General features: G+C 56.6%; 5 protein-coding genes and 1 non-coding gene across 6 annotated transcripts; 1 reads left to right on the forward strand and 5 right to left on the reverse strand.

Moving 5' to 3' along the window:
- Positions 1-1,125: 1,125 nt before the first annotated feature.
- C8A04DRAFT_14204 (uncharacterized protein) lies at positions 1,126-5,243 on the reverse strand (the record flags this gene model as incomplete). The annotated part of the gene is made up of 3 exons (XM_062778004.1): positions 1,126-1,712; positions 1,814-2,403; positions 2,467-5,243. The coding sequence occupies 3 exons, from the start codon at positions 5,241-5,243 to the stop codon at positions 1,126-1,128; spliced, it is 3,954 nt and encodes a 1,317-aa protein (XP_062634650.1).
- A 2,141-nt stretch (positions 5,244-7,384) lies between these two features.
- Positions 7,385-8,010, reverse strand: C8A04DRAFT_31143 (SCP2 sterol-binding domain-containing protein; the record flags this gene model as incomplete). The annotated part of the gene is made up of 3 exons (XM_062781657.1): positions 7,385-7,548; positions 7,662-7,862; positions 7,995-8,010. The coding sequence occupies 3 exons, from the start codon at positions 8,008-8,010 to the stop codon at positions 7,385-7,387; spliced, it is 381 nt and encodes a 126-aa protein (XP_062634651.1).
- A 786-nt stretch (positions 8,011-8,796) lies between these two features.
- C8A04DRAFT_39219 (glucan 1,3-beta-glucosidase) lies at positions 8,797-11,492 on the reverse strand (the record flags this gene model as incomplete). Its single annotated transcript, XM_062784501.1, has 5 exons — positions 8,797-8,897; positions 8,928-10,016; positions 10,096-10,262; positions 10,349-11,144; positions 11,213-11,492. 5 exons carry the CDS (start codon positions 11,490-11,492, stop codon positions 8,797-8,799), a joined length of 2,433 nt encoding a protein of 810 aa, XP_062634652.1.
- A 647-nt stretch (positions 11,493-12,139) lies between these two features.
- On the reverse strand, positions 12,140-12,221 carry C8A04DRAFT_t112. The gene has a single exon. It is a non-coding gene; the product is annotated as a tRNA-Ser (tRNA).
- Positions 12,222-12,546: 325 nt separating this feature from the next.
- C8A04DRAFT_14205 (chaperone protein DnaJ) lies at positions 12,547-13,936 on the forward strand (the record flags this gene model as incomplete). The annotated part of the gene is made up of 2 exons (XM_062778005.1): positions 12,547-12,591; positions 12,782-13,936. The coding sequence occupies 2 exons, from the start codon at positions 12,547-12,549 to the stop codon at positions 13,934-13,936; spliced, it is 1,200 nt and encodes a 399-aa protein (XP_062634653.1).
- Positions 13,937-14,143: 207 nt separating this feature from the next.
- C8A04DRAFT_31146 (major facilitator superfamily domain-containing protein) lies at positions 14,144-16,224 on the reverse strand (the record flags this gene model as incomplete). The annotated part of the gene is made up of 4 exons (XM_062781658.1): positions 14,144-15,502; positions 15,563-15,575; positions 15,635-15,734; positions 15,828-16,224. The coding sequence occupies 4 exons, from the start codon at positions 16,222-16,224 to the stop codon at positions 14,144-14,146; spliced, it is 1,869 nt and encodes a 622-aa protein (XP_062634654.1).
- Between the last annotated feature and the right edge of the window lie 1,675 nt (positions 16,225-17,899).

Here is a 17,899-nt window from a genome sequence, read left to right on the forward strand (position 1 = left end):
TGTCCTGAAGCCTGATCAGAACAAGGGAACGCTCAAACCGTTGTGGAGACTAAGCTGCTTTGTTAGTCCATCTGCGGGCATCTCGTTTGTGAGAAGGTATGTGTTCCACCTCGAACGATCTTTTTGCGTGCTCTTGATGCGCCTATATGTTCCGGATGTTGACATCATGTGGCTGGGTGCTTAATCTTTCATCAGGGTATACATTTTACCGAAGCCGCGTGTGTATATAGCGTCTACCAATACATACATTATGGTTACGTCCTATTGTATTAAACGGATGGGTCATTTTTCACATTGTTATATCTGGACTTGACCCTACTTCCGATCCATCTCCAGTCAGCTTCAACCCGGCTTCAACTCCCCCTTTATCACACCAAGAGAAAGCATCAACTAGACCACCTCGGTCTGTCCCTCTCCATGAACAATTTTGTCGAACAATCTTAACAGATGTGATACCAAAACTCAATACGAGAGCAAATGTTGGAAACCGAGTGTAAGAACACAATGCAGAGAATCCGATGCAGAACACACCACAGAGAGCATAATGCAGTACAAAACGCAAACCACAAACACAACAAAGCACACAACCTCCACAAACACAACACAGAACATAGAGGATAATGCAGACCACACGCCAAATGACATTCTTCCACACAGTTCCGCCCACCCTCCCCCCAGCGGACTCCGCCCACGCTACCATACCATACCATACCATACATAGATACATACACAATACACACGTCCATCCATCCAGTCTCATCCTCAACCCCCACAAACATACCATCATCGAATCTTCCTTTCTTTCCCCTTCTTCCTCCCTCTCCCCCACATGAGAACATCCTAGTGACCCCTTTCCGCCAATACTCGGCTGCTCCCCCCCGCGACAACGACAAAATACAACAACAGGAAAAAAGCAATGCTATGCTTCCCAGAATAAACACCCTGCATGAACCCTCTAATGCAGAAGCCAATTATTGATATCCCGGCTCTTACCTTGTATATAACCACACCCCCTTCCCAGTCCCCTTCGCACTCTCCTTTTCCCTTTCTCTCAAAACGACTTTTTTTCCGCCCCTCGACCCGAAGAAAAAAGTAAAACGAAAAACAAAAACCCCAAATTATTATTTATTTCTTATTCCCCTTCTTGTGCTCCTCCAGCGCCTCCGCCAGCGCCGTGGCGAACTCGGGCGTCTTGACCTGCAACATCCACGTCTCCAACGCCTTGCCGTCGTCGGAGGCGGTGGTCACCTTGACGTACTTGGCTTCCGCCTTGTAGGTGAAGTCGGGCAGCACGGTCTTGTTGAGGGCGACGTGGCCGCGAGGTTCGGCACGGAGGAGCATGCGGACGGTGCCGGTCTTCTTGTTCTTGAGGATGCGCAGAGGCCCGACGCCCATGGTCTTCCAGGAGCTCTTGGCTTTGGCCACCTTGTCCTTATCGGCCGCGCCCCCGGATTCCTCGTCCGAGTTACTGTTGGAACTCGTCACGAGCTTGAGCGCCTTGGCGCGTACTTCATGGACGGCGGACTCGTCCTCCTCGCCCGGGCCGCCGCCGGTTAGCGAAATTTGCTCCTGTGGTGCGTCATCCCCGTCAGCGTTTGTTCCTTTACTACCATCCTCAGCAGCAGCCGCGGCGGCAGTGGCAGACGGCTCAGGCGTCGTTGCCGCCGGCGTGGTAGCGAGGCTGGACGTGCCCCCAAAGGTAAAAGGGGAATCTGAATGCGAAAAACGGCCGGTTAATCAAACGATGGCGTTCTTCTTTGGCGCCCTTTCCTGAGGCGCCCTCTATTCTACGTGGTGGTGGGTTTTTACTTACTGGTACCTGTTGAGGTCCCCCCGCCGGGAGCTAGGCTATTGCCAAAGATCGATCCTGCTGTAGGGGGGTTCTGTGAGAAGATCGGGGCCGAGCTCGGCTGCGACGCGCCGCCAAAGTTGAAAACGGGACCGGACGACGGGACGCCGTTGAACGACACCGACTGTTGCTGCTGCTGCGCACCATTGTCCGACGCGCCACCGAAGCTGATGGTGGGGGCGCCGGCGCCAAAGGTGAACGAGGTCGACGCTGATGGGGTCTCGCCAGTGCCAAAGTTGAACGACTCGGGCGTGGAGAAGCTGCCGTCGGTCGAGAAGGGGTTCTTGATCGCGCCGTTGTTGTTGTCGTTGGCACCGCCTGTCGAGAAGTTGAAAGAGCCGCCGGCGTTGCCGAAGATGGAACCACCTGCAGGCGGAGCGACTGGCGGGGCTGGTGCCGCCGTCGAGCTAGTTCCGAAGCTGAAGATGGGTGCCGCCGAAGAGGTGTTGGTAAACAGGGTCGCCGGCTGGCTCTCGGAAGTGGTCGAAGCAGCACTGCCGAAGATGGGCTTCGACTCGGCATTGGTGGCCCCGAAAATGGGCTTGACTTCCGTGCTAGCACCGCTAAACAGCCCCTTCGATTCGGTCGAGTTGTTGGTGCCAAACAGAGATTTTGACTCGGTAGAGGCATTGCCAAACAGCGACGTTGTGTCTTGCGCCGGAGTCGAAGCCGCACCGAAAAGGGAGGTGGTAGCCGGTGCGACAGCCGTCGTGCTACCGAACAGGTTCTTCGTCTCTGTCGCAGGGACAGTGGATGTAGTCGTAGCGCCGAAGAGGTTCTTCGTTACCGCGGGCTCGGCCGCCGCAGGAGCGGGCGTGGCGGCGCCAAACAGAGAGGTAGTAGTAGCGGGTTTGGCATCCACACCCCCAAAGGCAAACTTCGGCGCAGCCGATGCATCCGAGCCGGTCGCGGTGCTGGCCCCGAATAAGTTGGTCGCAGGCTTGGCGGTGGCATCGGTGGAACACAGAGAAGAGGCCGGTTTCTCAGCGGGCGTCTCCGCACCTGGGGCCGGAGCCTTGCCGAACAGACCACCGAATTGGGGCTGCGCAGCGGGCGTGGCCTCGGGCTTGCTCTGGTTTCCGAACAGGTTCGATGTCGAAGACGACGCGAACAGGCTGGGCTTGGCCGTGTCCGATGCGGTAGCCGCCGGCTGGGCGCCGAACAAAGAAGTTGATGGAGCGGGAGCAGCCTTGGGAGTCTCGCTGCCGTCCTTGTTGTCCTTTGGCTGGCCAAACAAGGATGAAGTGTTGGAGCCAAACGAAGGCGCGGCGGCCGGTGTGTCCGTGCTCTTAGCGCCGAACGCAAACAAATTGGGCGTGGTGCCATTCGTCGCGGCGAACAGGTTTGTGCTCTCGTTACTCTTTGGTGGCTGGGCCCTGAAGATGGGCTGCGCGGCCGCCTCCTTTGGAGCCTCGGCGGCAGGCGTGGTCGCGGTTGTGGTCTTGTTAGCCGCCGTCGAGCCAAAGTCAATGGCCGAGGACAGGGCCGGCTTTTGCTGGGTGCTAGCCCCAAAGGAGGACCCTGCCGAGGGCGCAAACTTGATACGCGTACCAGCATTCCACGTGTTGTTACCGGGAGCGGCAGGAGCCGCGGGAACTGGAGCAGCCGGAGCAGTCGCAGCAGCCTGTTCCTTGGCCGGGCTCACAGAGCGCTCATTGTCGCTCGGCGCAGCAAACAGGTTCCCGTCGGTTGGCGACAGCTTCCTAATGGGCTGCCCGTCACTACCGCGCGTGATACGGTCAAAGATACTGCGGCCTTGCGTGCTCTCGCCGGCATCGGAAGAGGCACTCGACATGCCGTTGACGGCAGGCTTGTGGGTGTTGAGGAACCGTGGTGTGTCGGCGCCGCTCTCCGCCGGCTCGTCGCTCTGGCTGGTGTCCCGAGGCTCCTCCGACTCGTCACCCGCATTATCCTCATCTTCATCTTCGGCCTCGGACCCGGTCGCACTATCGTCGTCGTCGTCCTCGTTGCCACTGCCCTTGCTCGCATCAGAGAGGTGACCAAAGATATTCCCGCCGGACGATGCGCCAAAGGCACTGATGGGTTTAGCCGCCGCGCCAGAAGCAAAAACAGACTTGCCGCTGGCCTTGGTCGGGGTCGCCGAGGTCGACTGCGCGTTGTTGGCAATGCTCTCAAACACCGACTTGGTGGCCGACGGAGGGGCAGCGGGCTTCTGGAGCTTCGCCGGCTGGCTGTCCTCCGGCTGGGCTTCGGCCTTGCGCTTGTTCTTGGCCGCGTTGTCGGGAGCACGAGCGCGCTTGTTGGAGCCAGAGACGGACGCCGCGAACGGGTTATCGGCAGCTGGTGTGAGCTCTTCCGATGCCTTCCTCTTGGTGGCGCCCTTCGCTCTGGGGGTCGTGGCCTCATCTTCCGAGTCCGGGATCCCATGTTTCTGCTTCCACTCCTTCTTGACCGCCTCCGAGGCCCTCACCGTCTTAAACTCGTACAGACCATACCGTAGCATGATCAAACTCCTGCTCTTCTCGTATTCCTTGGCAAAGTTGAGCACGTTCAACTTCCAGTCCTTCTTGGTAAACACCTCGTCGGCTGCGTATTTCAGCCGCCGTAGATCGAGGATGCAGAAAAATTGGCGCCTCTGGTGCTCGTCCAGGTCGGGAGGGCAGTAATGCGCGAGGTATTCATCGGCATACACGGAACCCGTTCGGTTCGGGTCCTCGGGCACCTCTTTGGCGAGATATTCGCCGGTGAGATGGAGCGGGGGCGAGGAGATCCTCATTTGGAACAGGTCGACAGATGTGGTGTTGGCAAGAATCCGGCCGTTAACATCCGGAGTCGAGCCACGGGGTGGCTTGCCCGGCGTCGAAGGCGGAAAGCTCTGGTTCAAGGTGTTGGCAGGGATACGAGGAGAGAAGTTGTGCTGCTGAGGCCGGCCGTAAAGCGCTGAGGAGCGAAACAGATTCCGCGCCGGTGTTGAGCCCACACCCGAAAAGCTCGTCGACTTCGGCGTACCCGTCGACGGCCCATGCGACAATACCGAGTTCGAAATCGTGGTCGGTCGCTGCTTGTTCGGGTTGTCGCCCGGCATCCTCCTCGGGGGCGCAACCACCAAGTTGGTGTGCCTGTGCGCGAGGTCTGACGCCGAGATGCTCTGAGACAACTTGCTCGATGGGCCTTGCGGGCGGCCGAGAATGCGTCGCGATGCGAGTTGCGCTTCGGAGGCGCGCTTCATCGGGCTGTGAGGCCCTGACGACGCGCCATGGATCTCGCGGCGCGCGGTTGCTGCTGCTGATGCCGCAGACTTGGTCGGTGTGTTCGAGGTGGTATTGTTCTTGATACTCGCATTATCCTCGCGATTGTCCGCCGGAGGAGCCGGGCTGCGGAAAAGACCGCCGGCGAAAGCGAAAATGCTTCGCTTTGTGGAAGACGTATCCATGGTGTCGCGCGTAGCAGGAAGGGAGCGGTGCTCGCGTCAAGCGTGAAACGGGTCTTTGAGACAAAAAGGGGGTGCGCGCAAGGGAAGAGAAAGTGAGAAGAAAAAGAGTCTTGTCGACTTGAAAATTAGAAAGGATAAAGTTGAACAGCGGCCATGTGCATGTAACCCTCGATTTGTCGCGTCTTTTTGTCGCGTCGGGGCTGCGATGCGCGGCGTTCGGGTTGTTCTGGTCGAGGAAGAAAAAGAGGCCAGGGGTGTATGGATTTTGCGCGTTGGTTGACGAGGCCCCAGAGCAAGAACCCGGCACGACGCGCCAGACAATGAAAGGCTGATGGGGGGGAAGAAAAGCACAAAGGGACTCGACGATGCCAGCGGAAAAGCGGCAATTGAAGAGAGATCCCGAGTGATGCCGTGTCTCCTGTCAAAGCAGGTGGCTGATGAAAAAGCGGCAGCACCAACTGAGTGGTGGTGGTTGTGGTGGTGGTGTGTGGAGAGGAGGAATGGCCCCTTGAGCGGTGCTCAGCTTGGAAGCCGGGGGAAAAAAACTTGAGTGAGGAGCCCTGCCAAAAAAAAACGCGGGCAGCTTGGGACCCTGCGAAAGAGGGTGCGTGTGCACGGACCATTTCCAAACTCGGCACGGTGGGGTTGGCACGGGGCACCTCAGGCACACATCGCCAATGAGCAGCAGAAAACAGGCAGCGGCGGCTCTTGCCGAAAAGCCAAAGTCAACGACAAAAAGTGCAGCAGCCGCCGGCCGTCTGGCCAATTGTGCTTGCCGCCCGAAGACGAGTCTCTTTGTCCGCCCTATGCCCGCAGGTCATGCCCGGGTCGTCTGCCTTCGGCCAGCAGCCCGTATTGGAAGACCCGGAGAGCAGCGGAGAGCGGGCACGACGGAACGGAGGCGGCGCGTTCCAATCACTGCAGGTGGAAGTCCATGTGACCAACGGAGCCCAGGCGAAGGCAACCGGACACCGTCTGCAAAACGGTCGCGTGCGACATCGAGACGGCGCGGGCTTATTCCCCTCTTGTAGCGGAGGGCTGCGGAGGCTCGGGAAAATGACGTCGAGTCTAGTTACTTCTATTGATTCACGCAGGACGTCGGAGGTGCCAGCACACATCAACAAAGAGCCAAGAGACCACCAAACAAAACTCTCCGAGGCATCCCTCGTCTCGATGACTCTAATGTTTATGGTTCCTCGAGGAGTTTTTTTGGTTCGATTATGTACTTGGGCTGAGTTGTCGACTCCTCACACCTTTCATTTTACCCCTCCAATGTTTGCTTTTCCTTTCCCCCCTCATTTTTCGTCTTGTCCAATGGGTGAAAACAGCACAAGTTTCCGCCCTATCAAAAGCGACACCTGTGCCAGGTTTCTCATACAATCCGAGCCTCTCTATTCAAGAACACGATGTGACACGCCGACTCAACTCCTCGGATTCCGTGTCTCAAAAAAGTACCTCAAGTGCCGAGACAGTACTTTATCCCCGACCCATGTGTGGTGCTTTCTGCCGTGCCCGTAGATACTGGAGTGGTACGGCAAGGTCGGCACGTGGATCGTCGTTCTCAACATCACTTACATGAACTAACAAGGGACTTGCCTCAGGCAACGGAGGGATGAGCTTGAATGTTGAAAGGCGCCCTCATCTTCTTACCTAATGTCAGGAAGAAGTTCCCGAACACTAACTTGCCTCTTTCTTTGGCCAGACTCACCTCAGGCTCTACACTAAACGGAGGGCTGCAGCTTCTTGGGACATTCCTTGCAAGTCGCTAAACTAGGATACACGATGTTATGCGCGTAGATCAATCACATGCTAGACTTGACCTAGCATCACTTTCATAACGACTTGGCTTTTCAACGTCAAAGTTGACCAGTCACCGCCAAAGTCAAACGTCTGCATGCCGCTCTTCAAGTCACCACAATGACAGTCAAGCGGACTCGTTTCACATAATCAGGACTCAACAACAAAAATAGACCTAAATACAACACTGTGAATTACGCCGCGAGCCGGGTGCCGCCTCGGCACCAATACAACGGAAATGGTATGGTATTATACAAGAAAAAGCCGCCTTCCAGTGTCATAATAACCAAGTCTAAACTTTGACGAAACACCTCCCCGCTCAACAACTGTCGTGTTCGAGTGGTTTAGAGCTTGGCCTTGGTCTGGGCCTTCTTGAGGATGGGGTCGAGCTTGGTGGCCTTCATGATGTCGCCCTTGATCTTGAGCTTGCCAGACATGAAGAGGCGCTGGGCGTTGGCCTTGCCGGCGACGAGGTTGCCGAAGTCGGTTTCAGAGAGGGAGAGGGTGACTGTGAACGTTGTATGTCAGTAAGGGGCTAGAATCCGATTGTCATGCATTCTCTTCTTCTTCTTTTCTTTTTTCTTTCTTTTTCTTTTCGGGAAAAAGACGCTGGGAACGCACCGTTGGGCTTCTCGCCAGTGCCCTTGCCGACGGCACCCTTCTCCTTCAGGTCGATGTGCCAGCTCTCGGTCTCACCAGCCTTGTTCTTGAGGGTGAAGGCAAAGACGGCGCCGCCCTGCTTGATGGCGTCCTTGCGGTCGGCCTCGCTAGCCGTGAGGGCCGCGCTGATCTCGTCGAAGGCAGCGGAGGCGGGGAACTTGTCTATTTCAAAGGGTTAGACTTCCATGTTTTGTTTTTGATAACTTCCCCAATGGGCATGTGTCGTTCGTGCTGAGTGTTGCCGGACGTCCCGAAGAGGGGTCGGGGTAGTTGTTGCGGAGTGCACAAACGTACCGTTCTTGAAAGACATGGTGAATGTGGTTTTGGTGGGCGAAACGGGGTTTGTTGATTGTGGAATTGGCGAAAAGAGTGACAATTATGGACTTGGTCTCGTGTATATCGTTGGAGTAGTATGAAAGAGGAAAAAAACCAAAAGCTGGGGAAGATCGCGGGGACAGGGACCAAGTTTATACTACCTCGGGCGACAAGTTGCGAAGAGCCATCGGCCGAATGTGAACGCGCCGCCGCATGTGAATTTGGACCTCGGCCGCCATTTCCTTGCTGGCGCAAAGTCCGCGACAGGCCAGAGGCCCGCAAGTTGCGACGGCAGCGGGTCCGCTTTGGGGGGCAAGGCGTCATGTGCTGTGGGGCAGGCCCGCTCCTTTTGCGCGTGCGGTTTGCTGAACCAACCTGGAAAGTTTCCCCACACCCGCTGCGAAAGGCTGCGGCTCCCCCAGTCTTCCATTGTTCCCGTCCCCCACAATCATCATCGGGCGAAGCTTGCGAGGTGCGAGCTTGCGAGGCCACTCGTGCCAGGGGCTCGGCTCATCGCTGATCCAGTGCCGTGAAACCACCGAGTTGGGAGCCTCACAAGGCCATGCCTACATACCCGCGGCTCTGGCTCTGGGTCGTCCGAATGCCGAACCGAAGTTCAATCAGTCCACGAGAGTCGGTCAACTTGGTCCCGAAAGGGCCTTTCACGGTTCAGTCGAGTGTTTACCGTAAGCCATGGTAGCGCAGCTCCGCCCGCCGTTCTTTTTATTTTTCAAGTTTTTATTATGGGTATTCTAAGATGTATGTACAGGAATTGGCGACTTTACGCAAACAACGACAGCGTCATCGCCAAGACGGCCACAGCTAACCCTAACCCCGGAGTCAGTCTGATCCCCCCAGAATCATCTCCCTCGTTATCGTCGACTTCAGCACCACTGTTCCTCAAATACGCACCCATAACCGCCCCCCACGCGCCTGGGTAGTCCTTTTGAGACGACACATTTACGTTCTTAGTCGATTCCGGCCCACCACCCACGTTCAACACCAAGTTCTCGGCCGCCTTGCTGCTCGCCGAGAACCACCACATGCTCTTAGCATCCTCGATATACGCCATGTTCGTCTGGCAGATGCCACCCGTCGAAGTGCACTCCGGGTCGCCGAACAGGTTATCGTTCATCCCATGGAAGAAACTCCACATGGCCGACCCATGAACCACCACATCCTTGACCCCCTTCACATACAACCCCCACGAGCGCCGACACGCATCGTCGTCCTTCGCGCAGTTTTCAAACCCTGGATCACCCAACGCCGCGTTCGGCTTCCACGGCGCCGGCGCTTTAACCGGTGTCCCGGGCCCTTGCCAGTACGCGCTCTCGCTCTGGTGTTGCCCGATGTAGAGATTCTCCGCACCGTGCAACGCATACTGGTACAACACGCAGTGCTCAAACGACGTCCCGACCAACCAGCTAGGGCCCTTACTCTCCACCAACGCGCCGCGACCGACGGCGATGTTCTGCGGCGGGTCAGAGTCCGGTGCGTCCAAGCTGTGGTCAGCCACCCAGCCCCAGACATTTTCAACGTAAGCCGACGAGGATTCCGTCATGTGCAGTAAGGCAAAGGCAGCCAGGCAGAACGATGGGTCCGGGTTACCACACTGCGTGGACACTGACGAGTCCACAGCGCCGCCGACGCGCAGGACGGTGTTCCACACGCCGACGTCGCCTGGTTTCGGGCCGGCCATGTTGATCTGCAGGAGCACGGCGCCGGGGAGCGGGGATGCAACGGTTACCAGGAGATCGCTGAGGTGGGCGACGCCGCGGTCGTCGGGGTTGCCGAGGCGGAGGACGGGTTGCGGGTTGGAAGCGTTGGAGAAGTGGGCGCCGGCGCCGGAGATGATGCTGAGGACCTCGCCGGTGATGCGCGAGCCCGGGGGCACGTGGATGGTGGTGTTGGTGCGGTAGATGCCCTGCGGGAAGAAGACGATCTTGCAGTTGGCGTGCTTGGCTAGGATGGCGTTGATCGAGGGGCCGTCGTCGTGGGAGTCTGAGCGGTGTTAGTCTGCTTTGCCCCTGGTTTCCCCTCGGTTTTCTTTTCTTCCACATCCCCTTTCCCGGGCACTTACTGTCTCCATAGACGGGATGGTCGGGGTCCTCCGTTATGCTGACGATCTGGCTGCGATCGTACGTTTCATACTGTGGCGCAGGAGCGGTAAAGTATTTCCCGTCCACTAACAACTCAGCCGGCCGCGAGATGGAGTATGTCTTGTTGGACTGGTAACCGTCGGGATTGCTGAGAACAAAGTAACGTCACGTCAGTCTTTCAGGCTATCCCTGCTACCGCCGCCGACTCTCCTTCTCTTCCAGGGGAGCACTCACGTATTTCCCATCACCCAGACCTGCCCAGCAGGAACAGAATTGCGCAACAGCTTCTTGCCCTCGGATGACTTGACCGGCAATGTACCTGTACCTCCGACCTCAAACCCCTCCAAGATCAACGACCCTTCGCCGTTGCCCGACACATCAGTCCAGATAGCCTCGTAGCCCCTGCGAACGATGCAATCGACAACCGACATGGTCCCGCTGCTATGCGGTTCGTCCGCGTAAATCGCGTGATGACAGTCCGTGAAGGTGCAGTTCTGAACCGTCGTCACATGCGATTTGATGACCGATATCCCCAAGATAACTTTATCAAACCGCAAATTTTTGAGCATATACTGCTGGCCGTATAGTTCCACCCCGGTCTCCCCACCGGTAAACGAGCAGTCCGAAATGATGGTGCCCGACCCGCCGTGGTCCATGGACACGCCAACGTGCGCTGCCCCATGCGCCATGGTCACATGCACATTTGTCAGGCTGCAGCCTTGCGAGACGGACCACTCGATCGCGCGGGCACGCGCCCCAAGCGGCACCGTGGTTGTGTTGATGTGCAGGTTGCGGACGGCCATGTAGAAGTTCTTGGTCGAGCCGCCTTCCCCTTGGTAGGCGTCGTAACCGAGGATGACAGGATCCTCCCACATGGTGTGGTGGGCGACCAGCTTGGGCAGGTCGACCGCGTCACCGACGAGGTAGGTGTTGACGAGCATTTGGATGGATCCGTTGATGAGATACTCGCCCGGGGGGATGTACACGTAGGCAGGCATAGTGGTGACGGTGTTGCCCGTGCGGTTCCATGCTGCACCGGTGTTAGCACTCATTTTTCTCGCCATTCTATAATTTGACAAATAACTCTCTCTCACTCACCGTTGATGGCACGGTTGAACGCCTCGGACGAGTCCTCCTGGCCGGTCGGGTCGGCGCCGTACTTGACCACATCGCGGTAGTACTCGTATGTTGTGTCGGCGGCATGTGGTGTAGTCCCGTTGTGGCTGATTTCCGAACGCCACCACGTCTTGGGGCTACCGGCAGACGGGCCGTCGCATGAGTCTCGTTTTTGAGGTGACGTCTGTTCAGGGGAGGACCAGAGTTGTTGTTGGGCTGTGACGCAAGCGGCTAAAACCGCGGCTAGGAATTGGAGTCTCATTCGATGAGTCCGCCCTCATGGGGGATTTGACGCGTTTATTGTACTTTTTTTGACCCCAAAAGGAAAAGCCGAGGTGGGAAAAGAAAAAAGAAATGGAAGTCAAAACAAACAACAACGAAAGACGTCAAAGTAAAACACGATTAAAATTCAGGCACCTTCCGGTAGCTAGCCAGTAGACGGGTAGAACGGCACAGGAAGCAGGCGGAGTCAGCAACTGCCACGATACCAAGACTAGCCAGATCCAACACGAGTTCGCAGAAGTCCTAAATATCACCCTTTCCCGCGAGAATATTGGATAGCAAACGGGAACAGGAAAGCCAAGAGACCAGGATCATCACCAAGGAAAGGACCAACTCCTCCGAATGCAACCGTTTAGCCCCGTCGCGAGAGGGAAGGCTGACTTCACAAAAGGTTCAAAAAACGCAGTTGGTTTCCCTCCATTGGACAAGAGAAACAGGGTTTCCCAGAAACTTGTTGTTTCAACCCATTGGCTCGTCCAATTGACCGGCCGAAACAGAAAGGAAAAAGGGGATCGTTCATGGGATGTAACGGTGTCAAATTGCGGGGGAAGAAAGGGGAAGGATGAAGGTTGAAGATGGGAAATTGGGGAAATTCATGGAGAAAGAAAAATAAGAGAAAAAAGAACTCGACGTGGGCCTGATTCGAACAGACGCTCCCGAAGGAACAAGATTTCTAGTCTTGCGCATTAGACCACTCTGCCACCACGCCTTGAGTGGATGTATCGGCCGCTCTCGACTTATTTTCAGCCGTGTCCAGTGTGGGTGGATGTGGGTTGCAAACGCCGGAGTAAAGCCGAACTTTAGCCGACCGTCAACGGCCAGACACCAATTAAGCCAAGTGGGTCCATAGGCCAACATGCCGCAAACAAAGAACCGCGTCAAACATTCGGACACTTCGTTGGCGTTTCGAACTGCCGCCGCTCGTTTGCACCCCCCTTTTGGTTTTTTTTCGCTGTTGCTTGGAGAGGGTTGCTTGATCATGAGGGTTTAGTAGGGTTTTGAAGGCGACATACACGACTGGAACTACTAACATCATGTCGGCGCTCCTTTCGCTCCTGGGCTGGAGCTTTCTCCCCGGCGTAGGTCTCCTTTCCCTCTTCCTTTGTACCAGCATTCCCCTTTGCATTTTCCACCATTTCTCTAGGAGTTTCTCATTTTGATGTTTCTCCTCCGGGGGTTTCCTTCCCCCTTTCCACCTTCTTCCTCAACTACCCGTGTGCACCTGAACCACAAAACCCAAACCAAGAAACTAACCCCCCCCCCCACCAGCTCGTCACAAGCTGGACCCAATCCCTCTACTACAGCCTCACCATCCGCGCCGGCGACCCCCGCCCTCAACCCGGCACCCCGCGCTTCGCCGAACACCGCCGCCGCATCCACATCGCCGTCGTGACCCTCTACCTCGCCTACACCGTCTACGAAGCCGACTACGAGCTCCAGCGCGCCGGCTCCTTCTACACCGACCTCGGCGTGCCCCTCTCCGCCACCGACCGCGACATCAAATCCCGCTTCCGCCGTCTCGCGGCGCTGCACCACCCGGATAAAGCTTCTTCGTCTCAGGCCGTAGGGGGGCAAAGAAGAGAAGAGGATATCAACGCCTACTTCGTCCACCTCAAAACAGCCGCCGACACCCTCACCGACCCGGCGCGACGCTTCGCCTACGAGCGCTTCGGGCCCGATATCCTCTCCTGGACGCGCTGCGTCACAATACGTGACTACGTCGTGCGCGGCGCGCAAGCCGCGCTCATACCCTACTACGTCACGGCTGCGGTGGCGATGTATGCGTTAGGACTGCTGGGTTACTTGGACTGGGGCCGGTATGAGCGGTGGTTGGTGCTGGCGGTGTTGTTTGTTTTTGAGACGTATGCGGTGACACGGCCGGGGTTGCCGGGGGTTTTGGAGAAGGTGGTGAATCCGCTGTTGGGATGGGGGGTGAGGTCTGGGTTGGGGGGAACAGGGAGGGCGCCGTATTATTTGCCGTTTCAGGCGATTGCCCTGGCGAGGAAGTTGAGTGTTACGGTGTATATTGCGTTTTCGCAGATTGGTCCGTTGCTGGCGGCGGATACGCGGAGTGGGCAGTTGGTTATGGGTGGTAATGGCAATAATCCTGGAAATGGCGGTGGGAAAAAGGGAGGGGATGATGAGAAGGCGTTGAGGGAGGCGTTGGACCGGCTGGATGCGGTGGTTAAGCAGGTGGACAACGACGCGACGATGCTGCTGGACACGGAGATGGTGCCGTTTTCTGGGGACCAGGAGACACGCGGCTCGATGTGGGTGAAGGCGAAGGAGTGGCTGGTGCAGAACACGATTCGGTCGGATCCGATGGTGCGGGATGCGCTGGGGAAGTCGTTTGCGAAGCGCAGCGTGGAGGTGCCGGTGGGGGTCAGGGAACGGGGGAGCAGAGAGCCGGATCGGGGGGCGTAGACCGCGTGCGTACGCTGCATATACAGTATAGACTGATGATTTATTACTCACGCTGTGTTATAATTCCTCCTTCCCGGCCGCCATATGGGCCGCTGTATATGTATCTATGCTGCGATGAATCCCCCTAAATGTTCACTAGTAACCCAACCATACGCCTACCGTGCAGTTCTAACGATTCACCCAGTTGCCTATCATGATAATCCTCGGTTATAACCTCTGCCTCCCCCTCGTCTCAATCGGAATCAGACAAATCCCCACAAACGCCGCCAGAATCAACGTCCCCGACAAATACACCGGCGCGGTCGTCCCATCCCCAGGTATCGTAGCCGCAATAATCGGCGCCATCAACCCCGTCGCACGGTTCAAGAAACTCGCCACGCCCGTGCCGGCACCCCGCACCGGCGCGGGGAAAATCTCGGGCGTGAACGCATACAGCACGCCGTACATGATGTTCTGGGCGAACGCCTCGACACACGAGAAGAAGAGCTGTGAGGCCGGCGAGGTGCCGAGGCGGACGAAGAGGAAGAGGAACACGGCCGAGAGTAAGGTTGATAGGGCAAGCGTGCCGCGACGGCCGAGAAAGGGGGATTTCATGTCGACGGAGTAGGCGGCTAGGAGACTGCCGGGCACGCCGGCGAGACTGGTGATGGCGTATTCGCGGTAGGTGTCGGCTGTGATTTCGGAGGCGGGGGCGTCGCCGCTTGGAATACCATCACCGCCGTTACCAGTGCCGCTATCGCCGCCGTGGGAGAGGTACTGCGGTAGAAATGCGTTGAAGAGCGGGTAGCCCATCCCGATAGTGGCCCAGGCGAACCAGATCAGGGCGGTTGTGAGGCCCAGCTTGCGGTTCTTAAACAGCGGCCGGATGCGCTCAGCGGAGAACGAGGCCAGCTTGTTGCGGATGATGTTGCGGGTGGACAGGCGTCGTTGGGGCAAAGGTGCAGTGTCGTCGACCACGGCATCCAGGACCTCTTCGGTGAGCCAGGTCTTCTTGCCGTTCTTGAACGCGATCCCTTGGACCACAGCAACAGCTTCGGCCTGCCGGCCCTTAGAAAGCAGGTACTTGGGCGACTCGAACATGTGGAAGAGGAAGAAGCGGACGAGGAACATGATGAAGGTGATGATGCCGATGGTTGCGACAAAGTGCCGCCACCCTTGCTCGACCGGCCAGTTGGCGATGAAGAACCACGCAAAGAGCGACGAGCAGAGCTGTCCGACCGGCCACCACACCGAGAGCAGCGTCAGCAGGGAGCTCGAGGCATCCGGGAGGAACTCGAGGAACAGCGCGCCGTCTACTGGCAGGTTGCCCCCGACGCCGAAACCCAAGGCGGCATACAGAAAACACACGCCGGTCCAGCTGGAGGCGTAGGCGGACGCGGTTCCGAACACGCTCGCAATGAGCAGTGTTACGTTGAAGGCGATACGCCGGCCCATGATGTCAGAGCCGATGCCCCAGAAGAAACTCCCCAAGCACAGGCCGATGAATAGGAACGAGGTCGTGTAGCGGACCGACTTTTCCGAGACGTCAAACTCGGCGGAGAGAGAGGGGAGGGTGAGTGATACGCCCTAGTCTTATTAGCTGCCCGAGGGGTCCCACTCAGATTGCATGGCCGGCCATGAGCATACCTGCATCCAGAGGCTATGAAAAGTCAGTCAAGGGGTTCTAAAAACAAGCAGAGATTCGACCAGGAAACTCACTTATCGGCAAACCAACCAAACCCACACAACACAAAAAGCTGCCAGTTATACGTCCCCATCCCAATATCCTGAATCGCCTTGTTGATAAGTTTCGATTTCACTGTCCCACCGTCAGCCCCTCATTCCAATCTCCAACCCAACCAACCCCTTCCAACTCAAAAGGATAACCCCATTCAGCAAAACTCAAACTCACTCTCATAACCCGTCCACCCCTCCCCCCTCCTCCCCTTCCTAACCTCCCTCCTCAACCCCTCCACACTATACTCCCCCGCCCCATTCGTCATGACCAACATCGTGGTATCACCATCCTCGCCGTCCTTATCCTCGTCATCATCCTCCTCCTCCTCCTCTTCCCCTTCAACATCATCAGCCCCATCACCGCCATTCCCAACTCCCCGCCCCCGCGCTTCCTCCTCCTCCTCGTCTGAAGGTGGAATATCGCCGGTGATGTTAGTGCTGGTGCTAGTACTAGGCCGCGGCCGCCGGAGGCGGTAGGCGTGGCTGTGTTTGTGGGCTTCGTCGAGGGGGATTACGGCGCTGCTGTAGTCGGCTGGTCCGGAGCGGCGCCAGGTTCTGGGGAGGGAGAACATTTTGGGCGTGGGGAGAAGGGATCTGTGACGGGTTGTTGTTGTTGTGTTTGTTTGGTTTCTTTTTTATGACATTTCTTGTGTGACTGAGTTATGGGACGGGAGTGGTGTGCTTCATGCAGAAGTGATGAATAATCCAGTTGTGACACCCGGCCCGCCTGGCTGCAGCGAGAGAAGCGGTATGTGAAAGCGCAAGGGCGCAAGCGGCGGGAAATTTAAAAATTCAGTCTCATCGAGGGTTTGGATGATAAAACCCCAACCCACAAGATAGTACCAGAAATTATCGTCTCATAAAACGATGAACGGAGATGGGAGATGGCCAGTTGTTGATGAGTTGAAGTCAACAGCGGGTCTTCCACTAAAAGGAGAGCTGAAACAAGCCTGTTGAAGTTGTTCTTTGGGGGGACCAAGAACGTGCCCCCAGCGGCAACCAATCGCCTGAAACACCGACGCCACGGCGTGGGGGGCGCTGCTGAAAATATGCAAGTCGTCCCTTCCTTGCTTGGACGACGCCCAAAGTGTTATTTTCAGCTTTAACCAAGTCCATAGTTAAGCTGACCAGTGACAACACAGGGTGGAAGCCATCCAAAAGACTCAAGAATGATATCAACTTTGATGCTAGCTTGTATCCGTACATGAGACCACTTTGTCGCGGGTATGATGGACGCTCACGTGACTGGACTTCAACACCGTGGTTTTGAAACAGTTCCAACCAAATCTGGAAGTCCTCCCAAAAAACCACAAAACAAAAGAAACCCCAAAAGCCCACCCCCTACCCCGGTGGGTAGGAAGCTACGAAAACCCGCAAGCAAGTTTTACTAAGTGGTGGCCCCCGGGTTCGAACCCGGGGGCCGAGAATCTGTGGTGTACTTTGTTTGACGCCCACAGCCCCCCGAATGCGCCATCCGAAAGGTCAAGCATTTTCCGGTGGGGGGCGACGAGAAGCTGTTGCGCGGGGCTGGCTTATAAAGGGTGTGTTGTGTGGATGGGGTTTGAGGTTGGGAGGTAAGGAGGTGAGGAAGGAATAGGTGGTGTGTGTCGTGATGGTCCGGGCTTTTGGGTGGGATAGCTTTCTTCGTGTTGAAAATCCCAACTGGACTTTGAGACGGAGTTAACAGTCAAATATCATCTAAAATCGGGACTTTACTTCCCAAGCCACAGACAAATGTCCCGATTACACAACAGCCGTCAATATGTGTAACGTTGCGCATGGGACTTTTTATAGGAAGATGAGGCCGCGCAAAGGTACCAATCTTCGTACTTTGCCGACTCATGAGAAGACACCATGGTTGTTGGACCATACGATATTTGCAAGGCTGCGAGGTAGAAGGATTTCGAGACACTAAAACGCAATAACCTACTCTACGTCCCGGAGCTGCCCGCCCTGTATCCATTCCATTCATTTTGACGGGCGGGTTGACGGCAAGCTGGTGGCATTCTTTTGGAGTATGTGTAAGTGGGTGGTTAGCCAGCTAGATATCACGACGGCTCTCGGTTTCTCTTTTAACTATGCCTTGTTTTTCCATTCAGAAACGGACACAACGTGTCTTTCAAGACCATTCTGCAGGTCTGACATTCGTGTTGGTTGCGACAACTATGTCGAATTAGAAACCCCGAAAGATACTTCCTGAGGTTTTGGACTAAGACATATATATGTTCAACCCCATCATATCCGCAA

Source organism: Dichotomopilus funicola (assembly GCF_033296635.1).
Source record: "Dichotomopilus funicola strain CBS 141.50 unplaced genomic scaffold C8A04scaffold_61, whole genome shotgun sequence".
Taxonomy (NCBI): Eukaryota; Fungi; Ascomycota; class Sordariomycetes; order Sordariales; family Chaetomiaceae; genus Dichotomopilus; species Dichotomopilus funicola.